The sequence below is a fragment of the Eptatretus burgeri genome, chromosome 15 (genome assembly GCF_056783735.1).
Source record: "Eptatretus burgeri isolate ZD-2024b chromosome 15, Ebu_testis_v1, whole genome shotgun sequence".
Taxonomy (NCBI): domain Eukaryota; kingdom Metazoa; phylum Chordata; class Myxini; order Myxiniformes; family Myxinidae; genus Eptatretus; species Eptatretus burgeri.
Window position 1 is genome coordinate 7,555,926 of NC_140975.1, and position 26,603 is coordinate 7,582,528.

General features: G+C 45.7%; 1 protein-coding gene across 1 annotated transcript in view; it reads right to left on the reverse strand.

The window, feature by feature from the left end:
* Positions 1-26,603, reverse strand: part of LOC147011428 (uncharacterized) — a 35,859-nt gene extending 9,256 nt beyond the window's left edge. The window contains exons 1-5 of the mRNA XM_085857132.1: positions 26,413-26,603; positions 22,524-22,751; positions 2,778-3,240; positions 1,860-2,007; positions 793-932 (exon numbers count right to left, since the gene is read on the reverse strand). Of these exons, the coding sequence (XP_085713258.1) occupies positions 793-932; positions 1,860-2,007; positions 2,778-3,240; positions 22,524-22,658 (886 nt within the window). The 5' untranslated portion in view covers positions 22,659-22,751; positions 26,413-26,603. The remainder of the gene's footprint in view (positions 1-792; positions 933-1,859; positions 2,008-2,777; positions 3,241-22,523; positions 22,752-26,412) is intronic.

Consider the following 26,603-nt stretch of genomic DNA (forward strand, 5'->3'; position numbering starts at 1 on the left):
AGGATTCCTGAAAAGCTCGACTTTCAAATTACACCAAATAACCCCAAAGCATCGACAATCATATACGAGCGAAAGCAGCATGCTCTTGTTGCTGTAATCGACTCCGTCCATCCGTCTGTCTGTCTGTCTGTCTGACCATCATGCTATCTCCTCCGAAAAAGTTAAGCAGAAATTTACAAAACTTGGTTGTTATAAAAACATTTTAAAATTAAACTTTGAATATGCAATCAACATTGTGGGACGCATGAAACAGGCAACGACTTTTTTGGGATTTGACCCCCAGTTCATGCCCCAGAGGTCGGGGACTTGAGGTCACAGGGATCAAAACGTTTTAAAAAATTAATTAATTAAAATTTTGATATTAGGACATTCCTGGTGGAGCGTTTTGCCATCTTTCAACTTTGCTTTCGGTGGGAAGCATGGGGATTTGCGATGGAGCGCCATCGACTTCGCTCTCGTTGTTCTTTTGCGGCCTTCACATCCAAGGAATAATGCCGAAGCAAAGGATAAATGAAACAGTTGAAATGAAAAAGATACCGATATCTTTTAAAAGCTCCTCTCGCTCAGAAGCTCTGTTTCTGTAATACTGTACATCACAAGCATCTGCCTCGAATGTGGGTAAACGAACACCGAAAGCTGCCCTATTGCTGTGTTGATGTCCACGGCCCGAATCCTATGAATATTAAGGACATTTTCATGAGAAGCGGGGAACTGATTATAAATTGCCGCATGAGTAGTGAACAAGTAGGAAGAGATCAGATGAGAAGGAAACAAGCAAGTATGGCTCAGTACCGGTAATTGGCGCGTCTGGACGAGACTGCTCCTTGCGCCAAGCAGGAACAAACACCGTGACCTCTTTATGACCTCTCTGCAGAAACCATTCGACCGCGATTTTGATACCGAAGCATGAAAACACCTCCTTGTTGCCATGGCTTCAAAAAGTAAGGGAGGAAAAAAGTGGCGGGGAGCACAAATTGAACAAACCCTCCACAGTCCGTCATCAAAAGTCGAAATATAGGTTTGCCTTTGTTGTAAAAGTCAGTTGCTTTGGAACCAGAACAAAGTCATTCAAAAAATGTTTCATGTTTACAAAGTTCGCTGGAAGGCTCTTACAAATATAGGCAGAAAAATGTATTTATAAAGTTGTTGTCTTTAGTTGGGTGCTACCTTTTGGGAGACTTAGCGTCATTGCCAGCAGAAACCGTGGATTCAACATGATAAGCTACCCAAGGACTTTGGTGTGCTTCCTTGTACTACACTGCCAAAGCAACTATCAGATGTTTATATACAGCACTGTACTTAGTGGTGCAATGAAATAAGTTTGACAATAACACTGAGCTCACACACCAGCAGAAACCAAGCATCCGCGCCACACATTCCACCCCCCCCCCCAAGCACCCATGTGGTGCAGGCATCTTTCCTCCCCAGCACCCGAGCTGTGCAGTCATCATCCCCAGCACCCATGCCATGCAATCTCCCACTCCCAGCACCAAAATAGTATTTGCATCTCTACTTGTGAGTGGACTCTGCAAAGGTTATTGTAGGTTAAGGGCACAGCCAGACAGACACACACAGACACAGACACACACTCTTGCGGAATGTGGTTATGCTTACTAGACTTGCACGGAAACAATCCTTCTATCAGCTGCTGCTTCGAGACAAAACTAATAAATAAATAAAATATATGAGCAACATCGACACAAGTTGAACCCTCGTTGTGCTACTTTTGGAAACAAATTGTTAAAGGAGTTAAGTAAATGCATTGAACAATATTTGTTGCTGCTTAACCAGCAGAGCTGTTTTGGTAAACAACAACGGCCAAGCAACGTCTCCGAACCCGACTTCTCAATCGCATTCACCTCATCGCCACATTGCTGCCGTCGATAACAACGTGACGGAGGTTCTTGCAGTGGTCGGGATCCGAAATCCCGTCTGCTTCGGATAATTCACCTCCGAGCTCCCCTCCCAATCTGCACCCCGCGGCACCGTCCGGGCCACTTTCAAATCCTGCAGCACCGGGAAAAACTTCGTTAAACAAGAAGGAACATTATCATTAGGACAATCTCAGACATCTCCGGGACATTCAAACCTCAATATACACCCTGTCTGTAGCGCTTGGCCTGTTAGAATGTTGGCACGGGGAAGGGGAACAACCTTTCCATCATGACCACAGCTCGACTGCATACAATTTAACAACCTGTTTGTAGGTTTCAAAACCAACATGACTGTTTTTGTAGACACAGCTAAGATCTAGAACACTGATTGGATCAGAACAAAACAGAACAAAAGGGACAGTAGAGGGAGGGGGAAGTGTGGGGGGGGGGGTGGGAGAAGGATAACAGGAGGTAGAAAAGATCATGGTGTTGGATGAGGGATGATTTAAGATGGTGAACAGCCGTCTTGAAGACCTGGAGGGAAGAACGTGGAAGTTGATTCCACAGGTGAGGAAAAGAAAGAGGAACGAATGAGTGGAGGTAGGCAGTGATCTTGGATATAGGTAGTTTCAGCAGAAGGGGTTGATGTCGGACCACGTGTGCCCTGCAGAAACCTGGGGGAGAGGGAGCGACAAAGCACAGAAAGAGCAGAGGGTGCAGGACCAGAAAGGAAGCGAAAGAAGACAGAGAGACCACCAAGTAATAACAAAATAACAGATCGAGTAAGCTTTCCCAGCATTGTAGCGCCGTGACAGTCAGATATGAGGCTTCATCAGCATATAGACACAATCCCCTAACCAGTTTAAAGAATCATGGTCAGCCACAGGTATCTCTTTCTCTCACCATCGCTGCTGCTGTCGTCAGAGAGGCGTGTACTGAGGCGGACAAGTTCTTGAAGCAGATCGTTTATTGGCACCATATCTCCGAGCCTTCTCAAAGCTTCGCGTACTTGCCCCTCAGTGTAACCGAGCTTTCGCGCAAAGTCAAAGCGAGAATCACGCGAACGGACAATCTTGTCGGCCGGGACACCGTCCTGACTCTTCACTTGATCGGCGGTCTCGTGCAAATCTGCTCCTTCGCTTCCATCTGGCTCCCTGGAATCCCCCACACCATCGGCACGGTGACGCTGTAGCTTGTTCACAATCAGACTGTCACCTCCTTCGGTCTCGTCCCGACGTTCTGGAGTCACCACACGGGGGGAGGTGGAACCGTGAAAACGACCAGACTGGTTGCGTTCTTCAGACCTCGTCTTGGTGGTCAACCATGTGGCATTGGAGGAGACATCCTTGCTCTCAGATTTGCTGCCCTGGGTAGGGTAAAAAAAACAAACAACCGATACAGATACAAAGCGTAAGCAAAATTCATCTTAATGCGACATGAAACCTCCAATATATGGAATAACATCATCGTCTTCACATATTTACAAGTCAAATAAATACTTTGCATAAAACACTTCCTCAAAAACAAAACAAAACGAACAAAGAAACGTTTGAAGAGGTACAAGACTGTATGGTACGGATTAACCCTTTCATTGAACAATCAAGTGGACGAGCTTATCACTGGACATTTGGAACAAGCAACCACTACATGATGTCCGGTAATGTACTTGGTAATCGATGACATTCAAATGTCAAGTCACTGTTGGCAAAGTTCCCAAGTTACACAAAGGGTGTTGTTCCGTAAACCCACATCAATGAAACTTTACATCAGACATTAACAAGTTTCGAAGAATCTCCATATACAGTATAAACATGCATATACAATATACATATATACTGAACAAAAATATAAATGCACCAACCTAAATATCTAAGTCAAGATTGCCATTATGGGAAAATGGTCAAACCGATGATATGTTTGAGCAATGGTTCCTTTGTTTTGCTCAAGACAGATGTTCCCATTGAAATTGACCACTCTGAGTGTGTGGACTCACACGTTGAGTAATCCTTCCCATGAGCACCATGGGGCTTGACAGAGTGATGGTCAGTGAGCGTGACCAGGACACAAACACTCCCTATAGCTTGCCCTATAAAAGGCCTCCCCAAAATGTGGACTGGTGCCAAATGTCAACATGCCACAAATCTTGAGGGAGCGCGCCATTGGCATGCTGAATGCTGGGACGTCAGTACGGGCCGTTGCAGCACACTTCAATGTCCACCACTCCACCATTAGCCGCCTGAGAACGCGCCTCAGAGAGACTGGAAGCACCGTGAACCGCCCACATGCCCGGCGACCACGTGTGACCACCGCCGGTCAGGATCGTCACATGAGGCTGCAACATCTCCGGGATCGACTCCGACCGGCCACGAGGACTGCCGATGAGACTGTCGGGCTGCATAACAGGCGCATTTCAGCCCAGACGGTGCGTAACCGCTTGAGGGAGGCCAACCTCCGAGCCCGCCGACCACACCGGGGACTCGACCTCACTGCAGTCCGGCGTCAGACCCGACTGAACTGGGCCAATGTTCACTTGCGCTGGACCCTCCGCACGATGGAGGAGAGTGCTGTTCACCGATGAGTCGCGGTTCCAGCTGTATCGGGCTGATGGCGGACTCCGCGTCTGGCGTCGGGCTGGGGAGCGCTACACTGACGCCAATGTCCTTCGTCGGGTGTCACACGGTGGTGCCAGTGTTATGGTGTGGGCAGGCATATGCCATGGAGAGCGCACTCGACTTCATTTCATTGAAGGCAACTTGAACGGGCAGCGGTACAGGGAGGAGATACTCAGACCCATCGTCGTGCCGTTTGTGCGCCTTCACCATGTGACGTTTCAGCACGACAATGCTCGCCCCCATGTTGCCAGGATCTGCATGGACTTCCTCGGTGAGGAGGACATTGATGTCCTCGACTGGCCTCCATATTCTCCCGACATGTCGCCCTTCGAGCACCTTTGGGACGTTCTTGATCGACGCGTACGACAACGTTACGCAGTCCCAGAGAACGTCCGCCAGCTCCGTGTGGCTCTCCAGGAGGAATGGGAAAACATCCCTCAGGCCACCATCGATAATCTGGTGATGTCCATGTGCCGGAGATGCACCGCTCTGTGCGACGCCAATGGTGGACACACCCGCTACTGACTGTGTGAACTCTGACAGTGACACCTCGGTTGTGTCGGCTGTTGTAGCGCAAAGACTGTCGCCAGAATTCTCAAGGAACTCTGAAATTTAATGCTCAATTGTCATGGATTCTATAACCAAATTGTTGTGATGATTTAGTATTAATGAGTTTGAGGTAAAATAGTAACAATCGCTTGGTGCGTTTATATTTTTGTTCAGTATACATACATATATATTATATATATATATATATATATATATATATATATATATATATATATATATATATATATATATATATCCTTCAGAAAGTATTCACACGTTTTGACTTTTGTCACATTTTGTTGTGTCACAGCCTGAATTTAAAATGGATTAAACTTTAATTTTTTTGTCACCGATCTCCACAAAATAACCCATGATGACAAAAGTGAAAGCATGTTTTGAGAAATTTTTACAAGTTAATAAAAAGTGAAAAGCTGAAATGTCTAGCGTCAATAAGTATTCAACCCCCTGAGTCAATACTTTGTCGAAGTGTCTTTGGAAACGATTACAGCTTCGAGTCTTCTTGGGTACATTTGTATCAGCTTTGCACATCTGGATTTGGGGATTTTCTCCCATTCTTCCTCGCAGATTTCCTCAAGCTCCGTCAAGTTCGATGGGGAGCGTCGATGAGCAGCAATCTTCAAGTCTTTCTACAGATTTATCAATGGGATTCAACTCTGAGCTTTGGCTGGGACACTCAATGACTTTCACATTCTTTTTCTGAAGCCATTCCAGTGTTGCTTTGGCTGTGTGCTTGGGGTCATTGTCCTGTTGGAACGTCAATCTTCACCCCAGTCGAAGGTCTTTTGCACTCTGAAGCAGGTTCTCCTCAAGGATTTTCCTGTATTTGGCTCCATTCATTGTTCCCTCTATCCTTACAAGTCTCCCAATCCCTGCCACTGAAAAGCATCCTCATAACATGATGCCGTCACCATCATGCTTCACGGTAAGGATGGTGTTAGATGGGTGATGAGTTGTGCTCGGTTTCCGCCAGATGTAGCACTTTACATTCAGGCCAAATAGTTCAATTTTCATCTCATCAGACCATGGAATCTTTTGCCTCCTCATGTGCCTTTTTGTAAACTCCAGGTGTGCTGTCAAGTGCCTTTTTCTCATGAATGGCTTCCATCTGGCCACTCTCCCATTGAGCCGAGACTTGAAGTGCTGCAGAGATTGTTGTCCTTTCGGCAGGTTCTCCCATCTCAGCCAAGGGACTCTGTAGTTCTGTCAGAGTGGTCATTGAGTTCTTGGTCATCTCCCTGACCACCTCCTTCTTGCGCAGTTGCTCAGTTTGGTCAAACAGCCAGCTCTAGGAACAGTCTGGGTAATTCCATATTCTTTCCATTTCCTAATGATGGAGCTCACTTTTCTCTTGTAAACTTTCAACACTCGAGATTGTTTTATACCCTTCTCCAGATCTATGCCTCCTCACAATTCTATCTCAGAGTTCTATGGACAGTTCCTTGGACTTCCCAGTGGAGTTTCTGCTCTGACATGCACCGTCAACTGTGGGACCTAATATAGAAAGGTGTGTTTCTTTATAAATCATGTCCATTCAATTGAATTGGCCACAGGTGGACACCAACCAAGTTATGGAGTCATCTCAAGGATAATCCAAGGAAATTGGCTGCACCTCAGCTCAATTTGGGAGTGTCATAGCAAAGAGGATGAATACTTTTGACGCCATACATTTTAGCTTTTCATTTTTAATGAATTTGGAAAAATGTCAAAGAAAGCAGAAGGCATTCATCAAGTTCAAAATAACAGGATGTCTGGCTTAGAGGATGCAAGTAGTGGGGTACTTCAAGGATCGGAACTGTGACCATTATTAATCATAATTTACATGAACAATTTGGATAGTGGGGTTAAGAGTATACTTTCTAAGTTTGCAGATGACACAAAGTTTGGAGTTAAGATAGATAAGTCGACAGGGAGTTGTGAGTTGGGTGATGATTGGCAGATGTAGTTTAACATAAAGAAATGTCACGTGCTGGGAATCTGTAAGAATAATGAGAAAAGGGATTACATGGTACAAGGGTTAGTCTTGGAGCTGGTCTAGAAAGGGTTCAGCTTCGAGCTGCTGGATCGATTCTGGGCCTCGCTACACAAAGCTATGAGGAGCAGCTGAAGGAGACAGGACTTATCCATATGAAACGATACGGTTACAAGGTGATTTGATTGAGATGTTTAAGATAATGAAGGGTACAGACAAATTAAATGCATTAGGATTCCTCAGCAGAATATACAGTTGTTGGACCAGGGGCCAAAGCCTGAAAGTAAAGAAGAGCTGAGTTTGGACTGTATTAAGGCAGGGGGCTCTCTCAGTCATATCAGTTAATGCATGGAATGGTCTTTCTAGATATGTCGTGGCAACAGAAATAGTAGATACGTTTCAATTGTAATTGCCTCTGCCACCTTCGGTGGTCAGAGGTCATGTTTTCACCTTTGTCTGTCTGCTTGTCCATGAGCAGGATATCTGGAAAAGTTATGGATGGATTCGGACAATATTTGGTGGACATGGACAAAATGAATCGATTTTGGTGAAGATCCAAATCTGGTTCCAAATCTGATAAGTTTTTTCAGCGATTCTTCACGATTGAGAGATCGGGCTGAAAACGATATTGTTGTGAATTCGCGCCCGCCGGCGTGCAGACGGCCACGTAACTCGGATCGCGGCACATCGCCCACCGGACGGACAATTCAGTCGTGACCCTCTGGGAACTATCGCCCGGAGCCAGTCATGGGTGGGCCTTTCGACCTCACCACAATCGTACCAATCGGCCACCCGCGTAGGATAGGGTTGTTCGCCAAACTCGACCTACCTAAGTACCCACGTGGATGGTAAACCGGGTGATCGTACCTCGCCACAGGTCAACTCCGGACATGAGTCGCTTGGGCGGCCCGTTCCGTGCTATCGGGATAACCAAGCGGCGTTATCGCCGACCTGGAAGGTTCAGATTAATTACCGGGCGTATTAAGCCCACTAGGGACCCCTTACGTGAAGCAGGATGGAGGGTCAATAAAGAAAAGACGAAGCGAAACGGGAAAACAGTTCAACACAATGCACATTTATTCCGCGGCACACAGAAAGCACACATATACAGCCACAATAATCAAAATGCACATATAAAGCGAAAGCAAGAGTTAAATCGAATACGCGTACACACGGCAACACTTATACAGTTCTACTTTACAGACAGCGCCAACAACATTCATTCGAAAGCAAAAGGAAAGGCCACCCTCAAAAGACAAGGGCGCCAGACAGGGCCAGTGGGCCTTTATGGTGTGGGACTTGGCAGACCAAACGAGTCCCACGAGACCGTTGCAGGTTACCTGCACCCCCGCGGTGCGATGGTGGGCGAGCTCTCTCCGGCGCTCCTTGTACGAACGCGCAGGTCTGCGCGACACAGCTGGCAGAGCGGCACCTCCAGTCCGCGTCCCTCCGCGACGTCCGGACTCTCCACTGACTGCAAGCTCCAACGAGCGGGTCGCTCTACGGACCGCTTCTCCAAGACCCAGACGGGCAGGAGACCATGAACCGCCGACTGACACTGACACTCTCACCGACCGCCCTGACCTGACCTCCTCTTAGCGATGCCCCCGTGCGCCCTTTTATTTCCCTGGCACCCCGCCCCTCCCATCGCGGCACGCGGGGGGGGGGACATTCCACCAGAGAAATCGGGGTGGGAGTTGAGTTCCAACAGTCATCCTTCTTTACCAGAGAAACCGGGATGGGAGTTGTTGTTGTTCCCCTTTTGTGTTCGTGGAGATGTTGACGGTTGCTGGCGGAGTGGTGAGGATGGCGTGGTTGTTGAGAGGCAGGTGTGCTTGTGGTTGTTGTGAAGTGGAATTGTGGTTGGTGGTTGTGACGTGATGGCAGTTGAGACGTGGTTGGTTCAAAATAGAGATATAACAGAAAAACGGCTAACTCCAAGCGTCGCAGCCCGAATGAATCACATAAATTCCCTCTATACAATGTGTTTGGGCTAACTACACATGTACTTAGAGATATCTCACCTACGGGCCCTTCATGGTGTAATGCGAATTTCCACAGCCGTAACACCACCCCCTCCCCTTTTTACAGACTCGTCCCGAGTCGTTAAATTCTCGTGTGCCATCATGTGTAGTTTTATGTGTATATATATATATATATATATATATATACATATATATATATATATATATATATATATATATATATATATATATATATATATATACACAGTATATAGTATGGTATTTCAAAAAGTTGTGGACAATCGTTAATTTAATATATATATATATATATATATATATATATATATATATATATATATATATATATATATAAATAATAATAATAATAAAATATTGGTGGATGAGTTGGTTAGGTGACGGGAGCAAGCCGATTAGATTTGGGTGAAAATCCAGTTCCGGGCTATCAGTGAGAAACAAAACGTGAACTGTTCAGCCTGGCAGAGGTATGCACTCGACCGAATGCCGTTCTAGTTTCAGAAATATATTTACTTTCAAAGTGATAATGGAATTTCAAATATCAAATAAAGCATTTCTATATTTCTGACGTGCTTTATCATACATGGCAAGTTGAAGGCGATAAATAACGGGTTTGCACGAATCGAAAGCGGGGTTTTTTTTTTAACCCTTTGAATGCTGCGGTCACAGATTTGCGACGAGATAAAATAAATTCAAACCTTTTTTGGGGTTTTAATCTTGGTTATTCGTCTAACTTGACACTCAAGTTGTGTTTTTTTTTGCAAATACCACTTGAAATTCCAGCCCTATGAAACAAAATAAATTAAGCAACAGGGTACCATGCAGCCGTAAACAATGAAGCATGCAAATAGCAAGCCTGATGTTGGCTCAGTGGTTAAGGTGGTGGCTTGGGATCCTGGGGTCCTGAGTTCAAGCCCCATCGGCCGCTGAATTAATACACCAGGGGGTTGACTCAGCCCGTCATCCTTCAGAGGTCGGCGAAATGAGTACCAGTTCCAGTGTGTGTACTGGTAGAGGGGCACTGCATCAGCGACGCAGTCACGCTTCAAGAAATGATAGCTACCCTGGCAGCTAAGCTGCCACACGACCACCGCCAAGCATGCAAAGGGTTCACCAAACGTGGTAAAAACGCTGTTCGACGTGTCGACTAATCAGGAATGATAAGGAGATTCCAAGTAAGACAATATACATAAATACATACCATTTCTCAAAAAAAGAAAATTTCTGTTACGTCATTCAACAGACGCTAAACAATGCGATCGATTGCAAGGAACAAGTCCATTTATTCCACAGCAGTAACGTTCACATATATCTCCGACTCTGTTAAGATGGAATATCCCTCACGTTCCACATGCCCACCCCCGTTGCATCATCTTCCTCATAATCTCTCAACATCCAGCAATTAACCAACAACAACAACAACACATTGGAACGAATATAACACCAAAGAAAGAACACAACATCTCAAAGTTTTATTTACTTTTTTGGTTTCCAGTTGTCGCCTGTGACGCGTGACGTCACATTTACTGGAAATAGCGTCCCCTTGACAAAGAGCAGTGTTGCCTGGTTTACAGAGACCAAGTGATGATAAATGGTGATGAATGCAATATGATGATCTTGACAAATCATGACAATAAAAAAAAACTTTGAAAAATGTTCATTCACAAACATCAAACCGCATCATTGTATCCCATTTCATTCATCTTTGTATTACGGTTTGAATTTGCAACGGTAATTTGTGGACACCCTGTATACGAATGGAAACGATCCGAATCAAATCCTGCCATTCGACATACTCTAAAATACCGATAAATATCACAGTAAGAAGTCGAAGAGTGAATTGGAAAGCAAAAGGCCTATCGATTGATTTGAGGTGATGACAAATGGCAGTCGAGGGGAAGTGATGATGCGTACCCATTTTGAGGATTGAAGGAATTGGTCGGTTGGATCAAGCTCATGACGTCACCCAGCGAAGAGAGTCAGGCTAAAGCGGTACCTTGCGTGTCGGATCGAGATTGCTGCAGATCTGTCACTCTGCGTGTGAATCCACGCGAGTGGAATGGAAGCTAAACGTCGCATTTTTGAAATTGTTCCTACATTCCATCCAATACGGGTTTTAATGACACCAAAAAATGGGTCCACAGGTTTAAAGAAAGAAAACGGGTCAAACCCGCAAAATGCGGGTCATTTGCCATGTAAGCTTTATCTGATTCGATCAGTTGCTTTATAAATTATGTTGATGGAAAAAAAAAAAATCATCGATCTATCGCAAAAGTTCCTTTCGAGAAATGATGGTGACAGCCGAAAAATGAGCTGAGCCGTGCTGTTTCGGACCGTTCTGAGCCGAGCCGAGCCATGCCGTGCCATACTAGACCGTTCCGAGCCGAGCCGTGATGAACCGTTCCGTGCTGTTAGTGCGGTGGATATGTGTATAATATCAGAACGATTGTGGGTTTGGTGGTAAAAGCACAAAAATTGGCACAGTTCATCATAAGAACATATACATTGATTTTAGCTATAGTGCCAAGCCAGATTTTTCGTTGTACGAGAAATATGGGCAAAAATCCAAGAATGGCCGCCACCACTGGTTGCGAAATTTTAAAATCGCCATATCTTTACCAATAATTGACATAGAAAGTTGTACAAAGTGTCTACACCAATGTTTTCATACCCATAAAAGCTGATTAGACACTCAGATTGAACATAACATGCTTCCGTGCTTGTATAAGTGGTATATGACTGCCAAAATGTGCTGATTTTATGCGACTAATCGATTCTGAACTATAAATCGAATCAGAATGTCGTTTGTTGATACACCCCAGGCTCCCAGGCGTAGAGAGTTCAGAAAGAGCATAATAAAATCAAGTCAAACATCATCATGAACATTTAAAACATTTATAATAAACATCAAACTTTCAATAATTCAAGCTATAAAACAATAGTTTCAACGCCATGAACACAATACTTTCATTAAGAACTTTTGACCAGAAACCATACACAGTAATACTTTTGATTGCTTGAACACCAAACATAATTACACATAAACAAATATAATCACATGTTGTGATGAATAACAAATAACATTTAATAACACAACATCATATTTGTATGTACAATGTATCACTTTCTAAACACACAATCCTGACTGAAAATAAATCGCAATAATAGTGTTCAATTGGAAATAAACGCATGATTGCACAACTTAATACCAGTATTACGTGAGAAAATATTTAATAAAATGTCAATAAAATAGTATAAATAAAATGGCAAATCCGACTTTAAAACAATCCACTAAAATGTATGCGTTTCATTTATCTCACACGGTGACAATCGTAGCTCTGGCTTGAGGTCCTCAACCATCTCGTTCATTTCCATTTTGTTCACAGTTTCCGCTACACCGGCACAGTGATGTACACTTCAATGCTGCTTTTACGCATTTAGTGTCCGACGCATCTTTTTTGGCACCCACACTTCAGTAGTTCTGAGCACGAGGCCGCAGCTTCTGGTAGTACTGTCTAACTAGGCTCCCATTTGAGGGTAGGACTTCTTCTCCACCCCCAGGAACTTGGCGATGGAACATCTGGTGACCGCACGTGCATCTGTCCCCATACAACTCCGGCCAATTCCATTGAATGGTTTTAGCGATGGCGAACAGTGGTTGATCTAGCGTTACTACTGGAACCTGTCCTGGGTTCAGGAATTCCACCGCCTGCTTGACAACGTCCATTGAATGTTGAATCATTCCAATGGATTTCGAATCATCTGGAAATATAGGTAGGAGGGAATTGATGCTTGGCTCTATGTGTTCAGTGTGACGATTGCCGCGATATGCAGACCACGAAATTGGGTCGTCCGTGCTTTGGGTGTTATCACTTCGCTGCTCCCTTGTTTTTTTTTTCCAGCCAAATGTGTTCATCTCCTAATGCAGTTTTCAGAAGGACGTCATTTGTTGCAGGATGATCTTCAGTTGGGGGTATCACTGGTTCCTTCGTTCTGAGTGAAACTGGCTTTACATTTGTATACGACTCTGGTAGGCTGTAGTGTGAACTGGAATGTGCAATTCTACCAGAGTTCTCTGTTGGAGTTCTCTCTCGTTCTGTACAATCTGATTCAGTAGCTCTATTTTGGAACAAAGAGATGCCTGTGCCATGGAATGATGTATGTGCAGTTGTTGATGTCGGGTTGTGGTCTATGTTGTGGTCTATGTTGTCAATTGCTGCCATTGTAAACAGATGTCTTCTCAAAATTAGCGGAGATACAACTCCATCCTTCTCATACTGAGTAGCTGCCGCAGTCACCATATTTGTAGATATGTCCAGAACTCTTGTCATAGGAAATGGAGACGCCAAGATGGAATAAGGTTTCTACCAACTCACGCTTGCGGGTTTGTCCGTGAATCAAGAGCCCAAGATAGACAGGATGATCTGTGTTATGACATATTCCAGTTGACGAAGCCCGTCTCCTTGTGGAGCTGTTGAATTGAAGCAATTGTGCCACAGTGAGAGCAGATTGATGAAAGTGTCTGGGTGTCTGGGTGTCTGGTGTGTCTGGGTCAAGAGTGTCTGGGTCTGAAAAAAAAGAGCAGTGTCTGGGTCCTTGTTTTTTTTTATATTTGTTCCATCCATTATCATGCTAATTAGTGCAAGTAACGATTGTGGTATGGCTTCTTCCTGGCAGTTGTTTCCAAACGATCCAGTGAATGTCGAGGTTTTCTGTTGCATATCTCTTCTGACTATCTGTGCAGCCTTCGCTCGGCATATTGCTTCATCGTCGTAGTCATCCAAGGTTGCCTCTTTCAATGCTAGTCCAACATCATCTTCAAAGCTCAGCATCACATTGCGACCTTGCTTGAATGCACGAAGACCGGGTATATTGGCAAGTAGCCGTATCTTCAAGTCTGTTTAGTGAATCCGACCAGACTGTTCAACGCCAAAATCGAGAAGCCGTTCACTGTAGAGCTGGATGAGATCTGCAAAACGAAACACCGGGGCAACGTTATCGTCGTTGTTTCGTGCATCTTCAATGAAACCTATAAGTTCAGCCAGTGCTAAGCCATGGGACACTCTGTCAGATATGCCTATGTTAGCATCTTCTCCACTCCTAGTGCTAGCATTGTACAACTTGACAAAGCATTTGGCATGATACCGTGCATCTAGAGCTACAAGATCGCCGCTGCTCAGCTTTCCTATTAACTTCTCATCTTGCAATTTGATTGCACAACGCTTCACTCGTGCTGTGACCTTTGGCATCATTGCCTCATGTAGTGGTTGCTCTTTGGTCTCTGGTTGGTCACAGAAAAAGCATGTGTTTTTTCTGGTTTGATCGAGATCACCGTCAATGTGCGAGGAACCTTGGCGGGTATAGTGGGACTTGCTTTGCTGGCCTTCGCTTAGGTTTTCAGACGTGCACATTGTTGATTCCAATCTGGCTATACGACTAGATGAGCACTTCAATCTGCATGAATTGTGCCACTGGGCCTCGTGTGCTTCCAGTGTATTTCCAATACCAGTACCATCATCGAGTTGTGATATGTCAACTGGAATAGGTTGTCGTTTCATTTCGCTGAAAATTGTCAAATTGTCGCCCAGGGTTTTGTAACCTGCACCAACACCACTAGCTTTCCTTGATTTTGCTGGGCAATGGAGCACTTCAGATGTAACACTTTGGCAAAGACTACACATTGTCCAGTCAATAGGTTTGGGAACACTGATGCTGGCTCCATGGATAAGCTTACATTTCTTCTTGGCCGACATGTTCAAACCTGGTTATTCACCTGAAATGCAGTTGAATGTACATGTATAATGTTTAAATTCATAATACTGTGCTCTTAATGGAGTGCTTGCTCATGGCTATGAATATAAAAATATATTATCCAAATAACATTCGAATTTGATTATTTCAGAATTAATTACACAAAATCTACACATTTTGGCAGTCATATTCCATTTATACTAAGAAAGGAACACTTCATGTACAATCTGAGTGTTTACTCAGTTTATATGGGTACGAAAACATAGATATAAACACATTATACAACTTTCTATGTCAATTATTGGCAAAGATATTGCGATTTTAAAATTTCACGACCAGCGGTGGCGGCCATCTTGGATTTTTGCCCATATTTCGAGAACAACGAAAAATCTGGCTTGGCACTATAGCTAAAATCAACTTACATGTTCTTAGCATGATTCGTGCCAATTTTGGTGTTTTTACCACCAAACCCACAATCGTTTCACATATCTGCCGCACTATGTGAGCCGTGACATGACGGACCGTCCGAAGGTGGGACTGACCGACGTAAATTCTCCACATAAATGTGTACAGTGTAGCACTACTCCCATGCTGGTGGAAGAGAAAGTACGAGTGAAGCATCAGAACCCTGAATTGTATCACGAGTAAGAGGCCAACATTTTATTTTCACACTCGCTTAGCCATGTTGCTCGAGACTCAACTGCAAAAAATCCGGAGGAATTCCCATGTTTTATTGTCTTTTTCCACCTTGGAAAAAACACCATGTTAAGGTGGTTACACAACAGCTTGAGTGGCGTTCCTCAAAAGCCACTTCTAATAACAATTGTAACAACAACAATAACTGCAATAACTCGAGCGGCACTCGGTAAGGCGCATGTCTCCGCCAGGCTGAACAGTTTACGTTCTGTATCCCGCTGATGGGCCGGATCTGCACCAGGACCGAAACCCAAATCGAATCGGCTTGTTCTTCCCACCAACCCAACTCATCGAACAAGTTTCATCCAATTTTTTTTTTTGTAAATATCGTGTAATATATCATTTTTTTAGCTCCATCTCTCAATTGTGAAGAATCACTTAAGCAATTTGAAAAAAAAAAAATCTTGTATCCGGATCTTCACCAAAATCTAATCGATCCATCCGTCCTTGTCACACACCAAAACCTGTCCACCAACTTTCGTCCGAATCTGTCCACAACTTCTTGATATATATTCTGTTCATGAACAAACAAACAAACAAACAGTGGTGGATATATATAACTTCCATCTAACTTTGGTGGCAGAAGTGATAATAAGAGGACCTCCCCCCAGGACCGGCATTCTGACCCTTAGGCCATCATTATGCGGATCAGGGACTCGAATACAATTCAATCACGTTGAACTCTTCACTTTGACGGAGTTACGAAAAATGCGCCACATGAAATTCCCAAGATGACGTGTGAATACCTTCACAATTGGTCACCTCCCACAACACATTACCTTTGGAACTGAAAATTGAAAATTCCCCACTCATATGACTGGCTGTCCCCCTTGCTACACCTGTTCACTCCATGAATCCACAAACCACAATCTCTCCTCAGCCCCGTCACTCAGGTGACTAAACATGTTCTTTGTACCAAGTAATGCTTGGTGTAATCTCCCGAGCGAGGCAACCTTAACAGTTGGATGCATTATTATCAGTCGTCGACTTGTTTCGGCTGCCCCCACTTGAGCAAAGCCCCCGCCCCACCCCTCTCAATAACTCACTTTTTTCACCCAAACACATGGAAGAAACGAGAGTAACGCAACGCCCTTCCAGACACAATATACACATAAATCAAAAACTTCCATTGTTACGGTTACATTGGTTACAATTTGCATATATTCGACAATGGGTTAAAAACCCAACGACAGAGACTACCAATGCCGGAGTACCGCCTCATCACCACACTCGACTAAACGTTATGGTGTTACAGCCCAAAACGGACAGAATGTCAGACTGCAGGATTCAAACACTTTGGACAAATGCAACGTTGGACTTCAGTGTATATAAACTTCAAAATGAAACAACAAAAAAACCCAATGATAGACCACACAGGCAGGACGGTTACGGACTAAGGAGACAGATTGTGGTGACAAATGAAAAGTGAAGGCATCATTACAAGTATGTGTCTAAATCAACAAAGGGAAGGTAAGCACATCGAACACGTCAGGTGGAGCAACCTCAACTTGCGAGAGATATTTCAGGATGAAGAAAATCAAATGGAAAAGGCCAAATAACCCAGCGAGGCCACGTCACATGACCACCATGTCACAACATAAAACATCAGGAAATGGGGGAAGGATGCGAAGGGGGACAAAGACAGCAGAACTTAACATAACTGGAGAGTTCAGACAACACCTCACCCCACGCGGTGTAGAGAAACAAGGACATGGGCGAGGTCTGCGAGCAGCAAATTTGATTGGTCGAGATGACATGAAATGCCGCAATATTTTGTCCAAGTGGACTTGGAGTCGTTAAATTCAGAGCGTCGTATCGAAGTAGAAAGTTTTCAACATAAACCCATTGATCTTCGATTTTTATGTGCGTTCTCGATGAGAATTATTTTTTAAAATTATCACTTTGTGTCCACATGTCAGAATCGGCCAAACAATACAATTACAATACGTACAGTTGTTCATGTACACAATGAGATGGACATCATGTGTACAAACAGGTTACAGCATTGTCATTGTGAATGACATTCATTCATCGGGCATCCTCAACGCACTATTTAAAAACAATAAAATCCATTCTTAAATCGACATCAAGCCAACTGATATGGCTCAGAACATCAAGCTCAGAATACCTGTCAACTTGCGTTGCAATAACCGACACCCAAGCGGGAGGGTCATATACCCTCCGACTCGCAGGACGGGTTGGTGGTCCCCGAGGAACGAGATTCATTTACACAATCAATTCAGACAATCCAGAGCCGGCAGTATCTCTGTTGGATGGAGATTGTCCATAATAATCGGCCAAGTCTTTGATCATCGGACGCACGGCACACACCTCTTTTATCCACATGAAGTCTGAAATGAGGAAAGACCGCCAGTTGCAGGTGATAATTGTGGAAAGGTTTGTTGCAAGAGGTAACTTGCGATACGAGCAATGGAAATGGTTTTGAATCATTCATGGGAACCACATGATCAGCGACCGCAAACCCTCCGCCAAGGGCCCAACGTCTTTCGTATTCTCAAAAGTGGATCCTTCACAGTTTACTGCCCTTAATTATTTATCTTACTGAAAATCTATTTGGGTTTGTAAGATTATTAGTGTCTGAAATATTCACACTTACCTGGACATGGACGGATGGACACACACACACACACACACACACACACACACACACACACACACACACACACACACACACACACACACACACACACACACACACACACACACACACACACACACACACACACACACCAACCTTGGCCATTAACAACCAATCGTACAAACAGCTTGATGTCCTCTGCTCTATAAATCAGTGCATTACAAAGCAAGACAATCGAGGGCGATCAACCTTTAACCCACGTGCACACTCCCTCAAATTCACTGTGGCACAAGCTTTGCATACCCCATGTAACAACAGCAAACTACATATATACGTGTGTGTATGTGTATATATATATATATATGTATAAATATATATATATATATATATATATATATATATATATATATATATATATATATATATATATATATATATATATATATATATATATATATATATATATATATATATACATATATATATATATATATATATATATATATATATATATATATATATATATATATATATATATATATATATATATATATATATATATATATACATATATATATATATGTATAAATATATATATATATATATATATATATATATATATATATATATATATATATATATATATATATATTGTTGCGAATTCGCACCCACCGGCGTGCGACCGGCCGCTCGACTCGAATGGCGGCCGCCTCGCCCACCGGATGGACAATTCTGTCGTGACCCTCCGGGAACTATCGCCCGGAGCCAGTCACGGGTGGGCCTTTCGACCTCACCACGATCGTGCCAATCGGCCACCCGCGTAGGATAGGGTTGTTTGCCAAACTCGACCTACCTAAGTACCCACGCGGATGGTAAACCGGGCGATCGTACCTCTCCGCAGGTCGACTCCGGACACTAACCGCTTAAGCGGTCCGTTCTGTGTTATCGGGATAACCCAGCGGTGTTATCGTCGGCCTCGACGGTTCCAATTAATTATTGGGCGTATTAAGCCCACTACGAACACTTTACGTGAAACAAGATGGAGATTCAAATGAAGGAAAGGACGCAGCGAAACGGGGAACAATTCAACATAATGCACATTTATTACCCAGCCCACGAAAAGCACACATATGCAGTCAAACAGTCAAAATGCACATATATCAATTTTAAAACAAAAACAACAATGCAGAGCTACGACCGAATATGCGAAAACACGGCAATACTTTTACAGTTTTACTTCACAGACGGCGCCGACACACATTTAATCAAAAGCAAAGGAAAGAAGCCACCCTCATAGGTAAGGGGGCAGATGGGCCCGTAGGCCAATGTGTGCGCGAGACCTGAAGGAGCGGTCAGGTCCGCGAGACCGGGTGGGTCCTACCCGCGTCCTCGTGACGAGCCGCAAATGTGGCTGCCCGGCGGTGCCCCGACTTCGTGCTCCTTCGCGGGTTTCGTTGGCACCGCTTGGAGTGGGGTAGGAACGGGGCCCCCTTTTTGCACTATCTCAGCACGGGGGAAAGGGGGAAATTGTTGATGCTCTGGGGGAGGAGAATGGCTGGCTGGCTTGGGTCCCGCGACGAGCGATCCCACCGCGACCTCGTCGCCGACCGCAGTCTTCCCTGCCTCGGACCCGAGCTCCTTGGCCTCCTCCCACAATTCTCAGCTGACTGTGGAAACCACCTTGAGGCCTTCGCCTCCCGACTCCACTCCGCTCTCCAACCCGACTTGACTGCCAAAACTCTCTGCTTTCAAAACTCTGCTTTTCTACTCTCCGCCGCTCTGCCCCAAAACTCTCTCTGCTTTTCTGCCCCGATTCGCCCTGCGCTCGGCGCTTTATAGGCCGGCAGGAGAACCAATATGCAAATTTCCGGATCAGGATGAGCTCGGGGGCGGAGCCATGCTCGCCGATTGGACGGAGGAAAAGGGGCGTGAATCTCCCCTGATCCTAGAATTTGCATATTTCGATTTCACACAGTCGTGCCTGGAGGCAGGGCCAAGCCGCTCCGCGCTTGCTGATTGGACGGATCAGAAGTGGGCGTGTAGCATTCCTGATCCGAATCTTCCCTCGGAAAGGCCGCTATTTGCACTCGCGACTCGGTGCGTATCGCTTGAACGAGCCCAAGACAGCCCGACGCTCAGTGTTCACAGGTGATGCGGGAATGGCCGTAGAAGGAGAGAGGTGAGGGTGGTGAAGGGTTTTTGATGGTGGTTTGATGGTTATGGCGGTTGATTCAAAATAAAGATAGAACAGAAAAACGCCTAACTCAAAGCGTCGCAGCCCGAATGAATCACACAAATTCCCTCTAAACAACGGGTTTGGGGCTAACTACACATGTACTTAGAGTTATCTCACCTACGGGACCTGAATGGTGGTTTGCGAATTTCCACAGCCGTAACAATATATATACATATATATGTGTGTGTGTATATATATATATATATATATATATATATATATATATATATATATATATATATATATATATATATATATATATATATATATATATATATATATATATATATTGTTACGGCTGTGGAAATTCGCATTACACCATAAAGGGCCCTCAGGTGAGATATCTCCATAGATACATGTGTAGTTAGCCCAAACCCATTGTATAGAGGGAATTTATGTGATCCATTCGGGCTGCGATCCTCCAGTTAGCCATTTTTCTGTTCTATCTTTTATTTCAAATAAACAGCATCTCAACAACCACGCCATCCCCATCACAGCGCCAACCACACTACAACCATGCCACCTCCACCATCTATGCTACCACATCTTCGCCACTACGTCCGCTTCTGAACGGCAAACAAAGGCGCCAAGGAGGGAACTGCGAGGATGCGCAGGTTTCCCCGCCTGTTTCTCCCGTTTGACTTCCCCGCGCTTTGAAGTGGAGGAGGGGCGATGCAGGTCAAAGGTCAGAGGTCATGTAAGGGAGAGGTCTCATTTTGGGGGAATAATTCTTTGACCCAGAGCCAAAAACTGACTCCCCCGGCCCCCGGACAGGGCGGGGTGGAGGGAGAGCGTGAGGGAACGCCCTTTTCGGGAATCCTCTCGAAGAAGGTGGAGCCGAGAACGGGGCAGGGCGAAGGGCGGAGCCCCGTGCTATAAAAGACGGACACCGGCGGGGCGCTCTTGCGCCTCTTCCTCTTCCGCCTATTCCTTTTCATCTTAGCTGGTGGTCTGGTTGGTCTTCGGTTGGTTTTTGTCAAGAGTTGGTCTTCGGGAAGAGGTCTTGCGCTCGCGGCTTGGCGAGCGGCCTTGTCACGAAGGCACGGATGGGAGACGCGGCAGCACCCGTTGTGAGGTGTACCTGCACATCCGGACGGGGAGTGCCGGAGAGGGTTCGCCGGCTGCAAGAGAGGTCGGGGCCAGGCGCGACCACGCTGACGGTCGCGGGAGATCGACTCACCAGCCATAAAAGGGAAGTCGCGACTCCTTTCTTTCTTTTCTTTGGGGTTTTTGTGTAAATGTCTGTGGGTGGCGCCAGTCTGGCTCAAGTAGTATTGTTTTAAGTGTTGCCGCGTGTCGGTCATAGTCGGTTGTAGCTCTGCATTTGCTTTTGTTGCATGACTGTTTTAACTGTTATATGTGCATTTTTGACTGTATGGCTGTATATAGTGCTGTCTGTGTGTGTGTGAATAAAATGCTTGCTTGTTGAACTGTTCCTGCTCTGCTTCGTCTCTTTTCCTTTTTTTATTGACTCTCCATCTTGCATCACGTAAGGGGTTCGTAGTGGGTGCAACATCCCGGTAATTAATCGGAACCGTCAAGGCCGACGATAACACCGCTCGGTTATCACTGTAGCACGGAACGGACCGCTTAAGCGGTTCGTGTCCGGAGTCGGCCTGTGGCGTGGTACGATCGCCCGGTCGACCATTCGCGCAGGTACTTAGGTAGATCGAGTTTGGCGAGCAACCCTATCCTACGCAGGTGGGCAATTGGCACGATCGTGGTGAGGTTAAACCCCCACCCGTGACTAGCTCCCGGCGTTGTTCCGAGAGGGTCACGACTGAATTGTCCGTCTGGTGGGCGACGTGCCGCGATTTGAGTTACGTGGCCGTTCGCACGCCGGCGGGCGCGAATTCGCAACAATATATACATATATGTGTGCATGTGCGTGCAAGACAGACAACATACCAGCAGACATTAGTCTGCATGTTATGCCGAGACTGGCAAATTGACCGCCACACCCTAGTGGTGGGCGAGAGATATCAGGTCCAAATCTGACAATTGAGACGGTGTCCTTCATTGATGTTAATGACAGCAATGGTACCAAGATTGTTTGAAGGAGATAAGTAAATAAAAGCCACATCCGAGGATCAAACGTGTCTTGAGGCCAAAAAAAAACAACAAAAAAAGGATGTATAAATAAAATGGAGAAGAACTGAAAGGAAGAATGGAACAATTTATGCTGAAAGTTCAACAATACATTCCTCTTCACTCACGTGATTGCAGAGCCTATTGTGCTGGAGGTTTCGGTGCGTGTGACGAGAAGAGTGAGGTGACGAGGATGAAGAGGAGGAGAACGAGGACGACGAGCAATGGCCACAGCAGGGCGTCACTTCGACTCGACTCGCCATGCCGGCGACGCCGGATGAAAACGAGGAGGCGGCGCCAACCGGCAAGTGGGAACCAGCATTGATCAGACTAGGCCATGGTCAAGACTCTAGGAGCTGGGATAGGTGGGGATGGAAAGGAGATGCACACAATAAACTTACACAAAGGTTCATCACAGCTGTGCTAAATAACTCCACAAAGTCCCACACCGACGTGGCGAGCATGACAAGGGAATATGGATCATGACGTTTGAATGGAAACCGAGACACAGAGAACTGAAACGTCTCGCACCGTCGGAAGGTCTGCGATGACAAAGTAGCTGTTGAGTCTACAGGTGAGTCAGAGTGTCAGTCGTGGTGATGCCACTAGCTACCGCAAAGCAACACAGACAGGTACAACAACCAACTGGATGTATTTGTTATCCGTGTACAGAACGCTCATAACTAACTCGGTCATTAAAAACCGACTTAGACAATACCTTGCGATGTCTCAAACGGTTCTACTCGTCTGTCTGGACGCCCAACTTAAAGTGTCGACCTCAATCTTTCTTGGACTCCATCATACGAGGAAATGACTTCCTCAACAGAGGTTAATGACGTCCAAGATACTCTGCTTTGAGCACATCTCGTCACCCAGGCCCGACAGAATGGTGAGGAGTATTCATTTTGCGGGCGGGGATGGGGAGAAATGGGGGAACGGGGCAGCAGGGTGTCCATAAGGGATGGAAGAACTCTGGTGCTGCGAAGCATATTAACTTATTATCCATAAAGTCCAACAGTTACGCACAGCATGGCAGCTGCCCCTTTTCATGCAGACAGATGGTGGATCAAGGCAGATAGAGAAGGCAGACGGACTACGAGGCAGTTGGGGGCAAGGGTGGGGCAAATGGGGGAGGGCAAAGTTGGGAGTAGGGGATGCTGCTTTTGGATTCAGGGGGGGGAGGACAGAAAAGGGTACAAAGCTGAAGAATTGGAAATATATTTCAAAATGAGGGGGGGGTGGGGATGAAGAGAATGAAGAGGTTACGGAGAGAAGGTAGAGTGAATGAGTGGAAAGAGGAAAATGTGATGAAGAATGACAAGCAAATGGGGCTCATTCTCACATCGACAAATCACATCTACGTTGCAACTTTATTGAGCAGAGAGGAAGTTATTCGACCATCCTTCGCTTGACAAGGCCAAGACCACCGATTGGCCATTGTCATTATTGGTGGCAAGGGTACAGGGTCTTGGGGTGGGGGAGGGGAGGCTTCTGAATGGCAGTCAAGCATGAAGGCTGGAGTGAAATGAGGGGGGGGGGGGTGGTGCAGGGGCCATATTTCAGAGAATGTGATGTCTGCAAAAATAGACTCGGAGGTCTTCACACTCAGAAATGTGTTTTTACAGGCCTCGTACAACTTCCACCCCCACCCTTCGTTAGAAAATTCCTGGTTACATCCCCGGTTTGAGATTCGAACAAGTTATTGAGGCCACGCTGAATGAGCACATGGCCCACAGCGATGCTCTGACGAGAACACCGGATTTTAACATGAGCACCGAGACCCTCTGCCTGGCAGGAAAGACCCTGTGGCAGGTGGGTGCCACCAGCGGCAAGCGTATGCGCGTAGCAGCTGCACACCCTGCACCCCTCTCGTCTTGACACCCCCACCCAAACGGGCGGCCTACCGACGCTTCCCCGTCTTCTTGTAATGACAGGAGACGGACAGAGGCCGCCCGCTACACCAGCTGCTCCGACCGACGAGCCACAATGGCAGGCTGACAGCTGCGACGGCCATTGAGAGGGAGTTGGGGGGCAGATGGCGACGTAGGCAGACAACCCGATTAATCCGATGAACATGTACGAAGCCGCATTATGAATCAATGGCCTTCCTTCGTGCAACGACTTGCAGCGATATCACAAAAGATTCGCACAAGCTACTCGTCTGAAATAATGTGCACGTTCGTCCATCCAGGACGCGTACCTTTCAATTACTGGACCAACGTCATGCTCTATTACATCATAAACAAGCCGTGCCTGTTACCATGGCGACTAAAAAGTAAGAACGACAGTAAACACATCATGTCGACCTAAATATCCCTGACCGGTACAGATGGACCATTGTTTACGTCGTTATCACCAAGACAACAAGATTGCGAGGAAAGACGTTCGTCATCGTGGCGTCACCATCGTCATTGTCAACAAATCCACGTTAACCCTTCTTGTTGATGGAAATGTCCACGGGGAGGGACACGGTAAATGATGGCGGTGCCAATCACATCAAAATGATTTTAAACGACCCCAAAGGGCCCGAGTAAGCCCACACACCGGTAATCTTTCCATACTAACTAGTGTTCAAGCCAAGTATGGGAAGGTGACAGTGGGGCCGACCTTGTAATTATTATAAAACTGTATGGGAAGGTGACAGTGGGGCCGACCTTGTAATTATTATAAAACTGTATGGGAAGGTGACAGTGGGACCGACCTTGTAATTATTATAAAACTGTATGGGAAGGTGACAGTGGGGCCGACCTTGTAATTATTATCAAATTGTTTGTGTGTTTTACAAATTTAATACTGTTTACTATTTGGAGCTCGACGTCGAACTGGGCTGTTTAGTGTCTGCAAGCAGAGCAAGGCCTAGTTGAGGCCTAGTCAAGTGTGTGACGTTTTCCGGTCTTACTCCCTTCATATGTTATATCTGCCCGTCTGTCTGACAACGATCCTGAATGACTGTGTCTGACAACGAGCCTGAACGACTGCGTGTCTGACAACGAGCCTGAACGACTGCGTGTCTGACAACGAGCCTGAACGACTGCGTGTCTGACTACTAGCCTGAACGACTGTGTCTGACAACGAGCCTGAACGACTGCGTGTCTGACAACGAGCCTGAACGACTGCGTGTCTGACTACGAGCCTGAACGACTGCGTGTCTGACTACGAGCCTGAACGACTGTATGTCTGACTACGAGCCTGAACGACTGTATGTCTGACTACAAGTCTGAACGACTGTATGTCTGACTACAAGTCTGAACGACTGTATGTCTGACTACAAGTCTGAACGACTGTATGTCTGACTACAAGTCTGAACGACTGTATGTCTGACTACAAGTCTGAACGACTGTATGTCTGACTACAAGTCTGAACGACTGTATGTCTGACTACAAGTCTGAACGACTGTATGTCTGACTACAAGTCTGAACGACTGTATGTCTGACTACGAGTCTGAACGACTGTATGTCTGACTACGAGTCTGAACGACTGTATGTCTGACTAAGAGTCTGAACGACTGTATGTCTGACTACGAGTCTGAACGACTGTATGTCTGACTACGAGTCTGAACGACTGTATGTCTGACTACGAGTCTGAACGACTGTGTCTGACTGAGTCTGAACGACTGTATGTCTGACTACGAGTCTGAACGACTGTGTGTCTGACTACGAGCACGTCAATGAAAATCTGTCCAAGTTACTTCGTCGGCTTCAACGTGGGAAGTTTTTGCCGCAAGTTTTCTTGATCATCATTTTTGTCCTGCTAAATGAAGTGATCACCAAGACAGAGACAGCGTTGTCCAAGACCCGAGTCGACAATATGAACTTGTAAGACCCCTTGGATCATTCACCACTGTCCCTTTCCAACTCCACGGTAATGCTCAGTTAGACATTTCTCTTGTGTATCATTTTCGAACAGAAAAGAAAAAGTACACCCACGCCAGTGGAACCTCCCTGTCCCTGTCCGTCCTTGTACCGATGCGCCCGAACGTGTGTCCGCGCGTCCATCACTCGGCACTTGTACACTTACCCGCCCGTTCTTCTCGGCCACAATCCCACGGACAGACGCACGAACACGTCTGACAGAGACAGCCAGGTAGAGAGACGCCAACGATAGTGGTGATTGTTGGTTTACGTTTGATCTTGTTGATGACGACCAGGGTTACGGAACAACCTCCACCATTCCTCCCCTCCCCATGGGGAACTTCCCAAACCGATAGA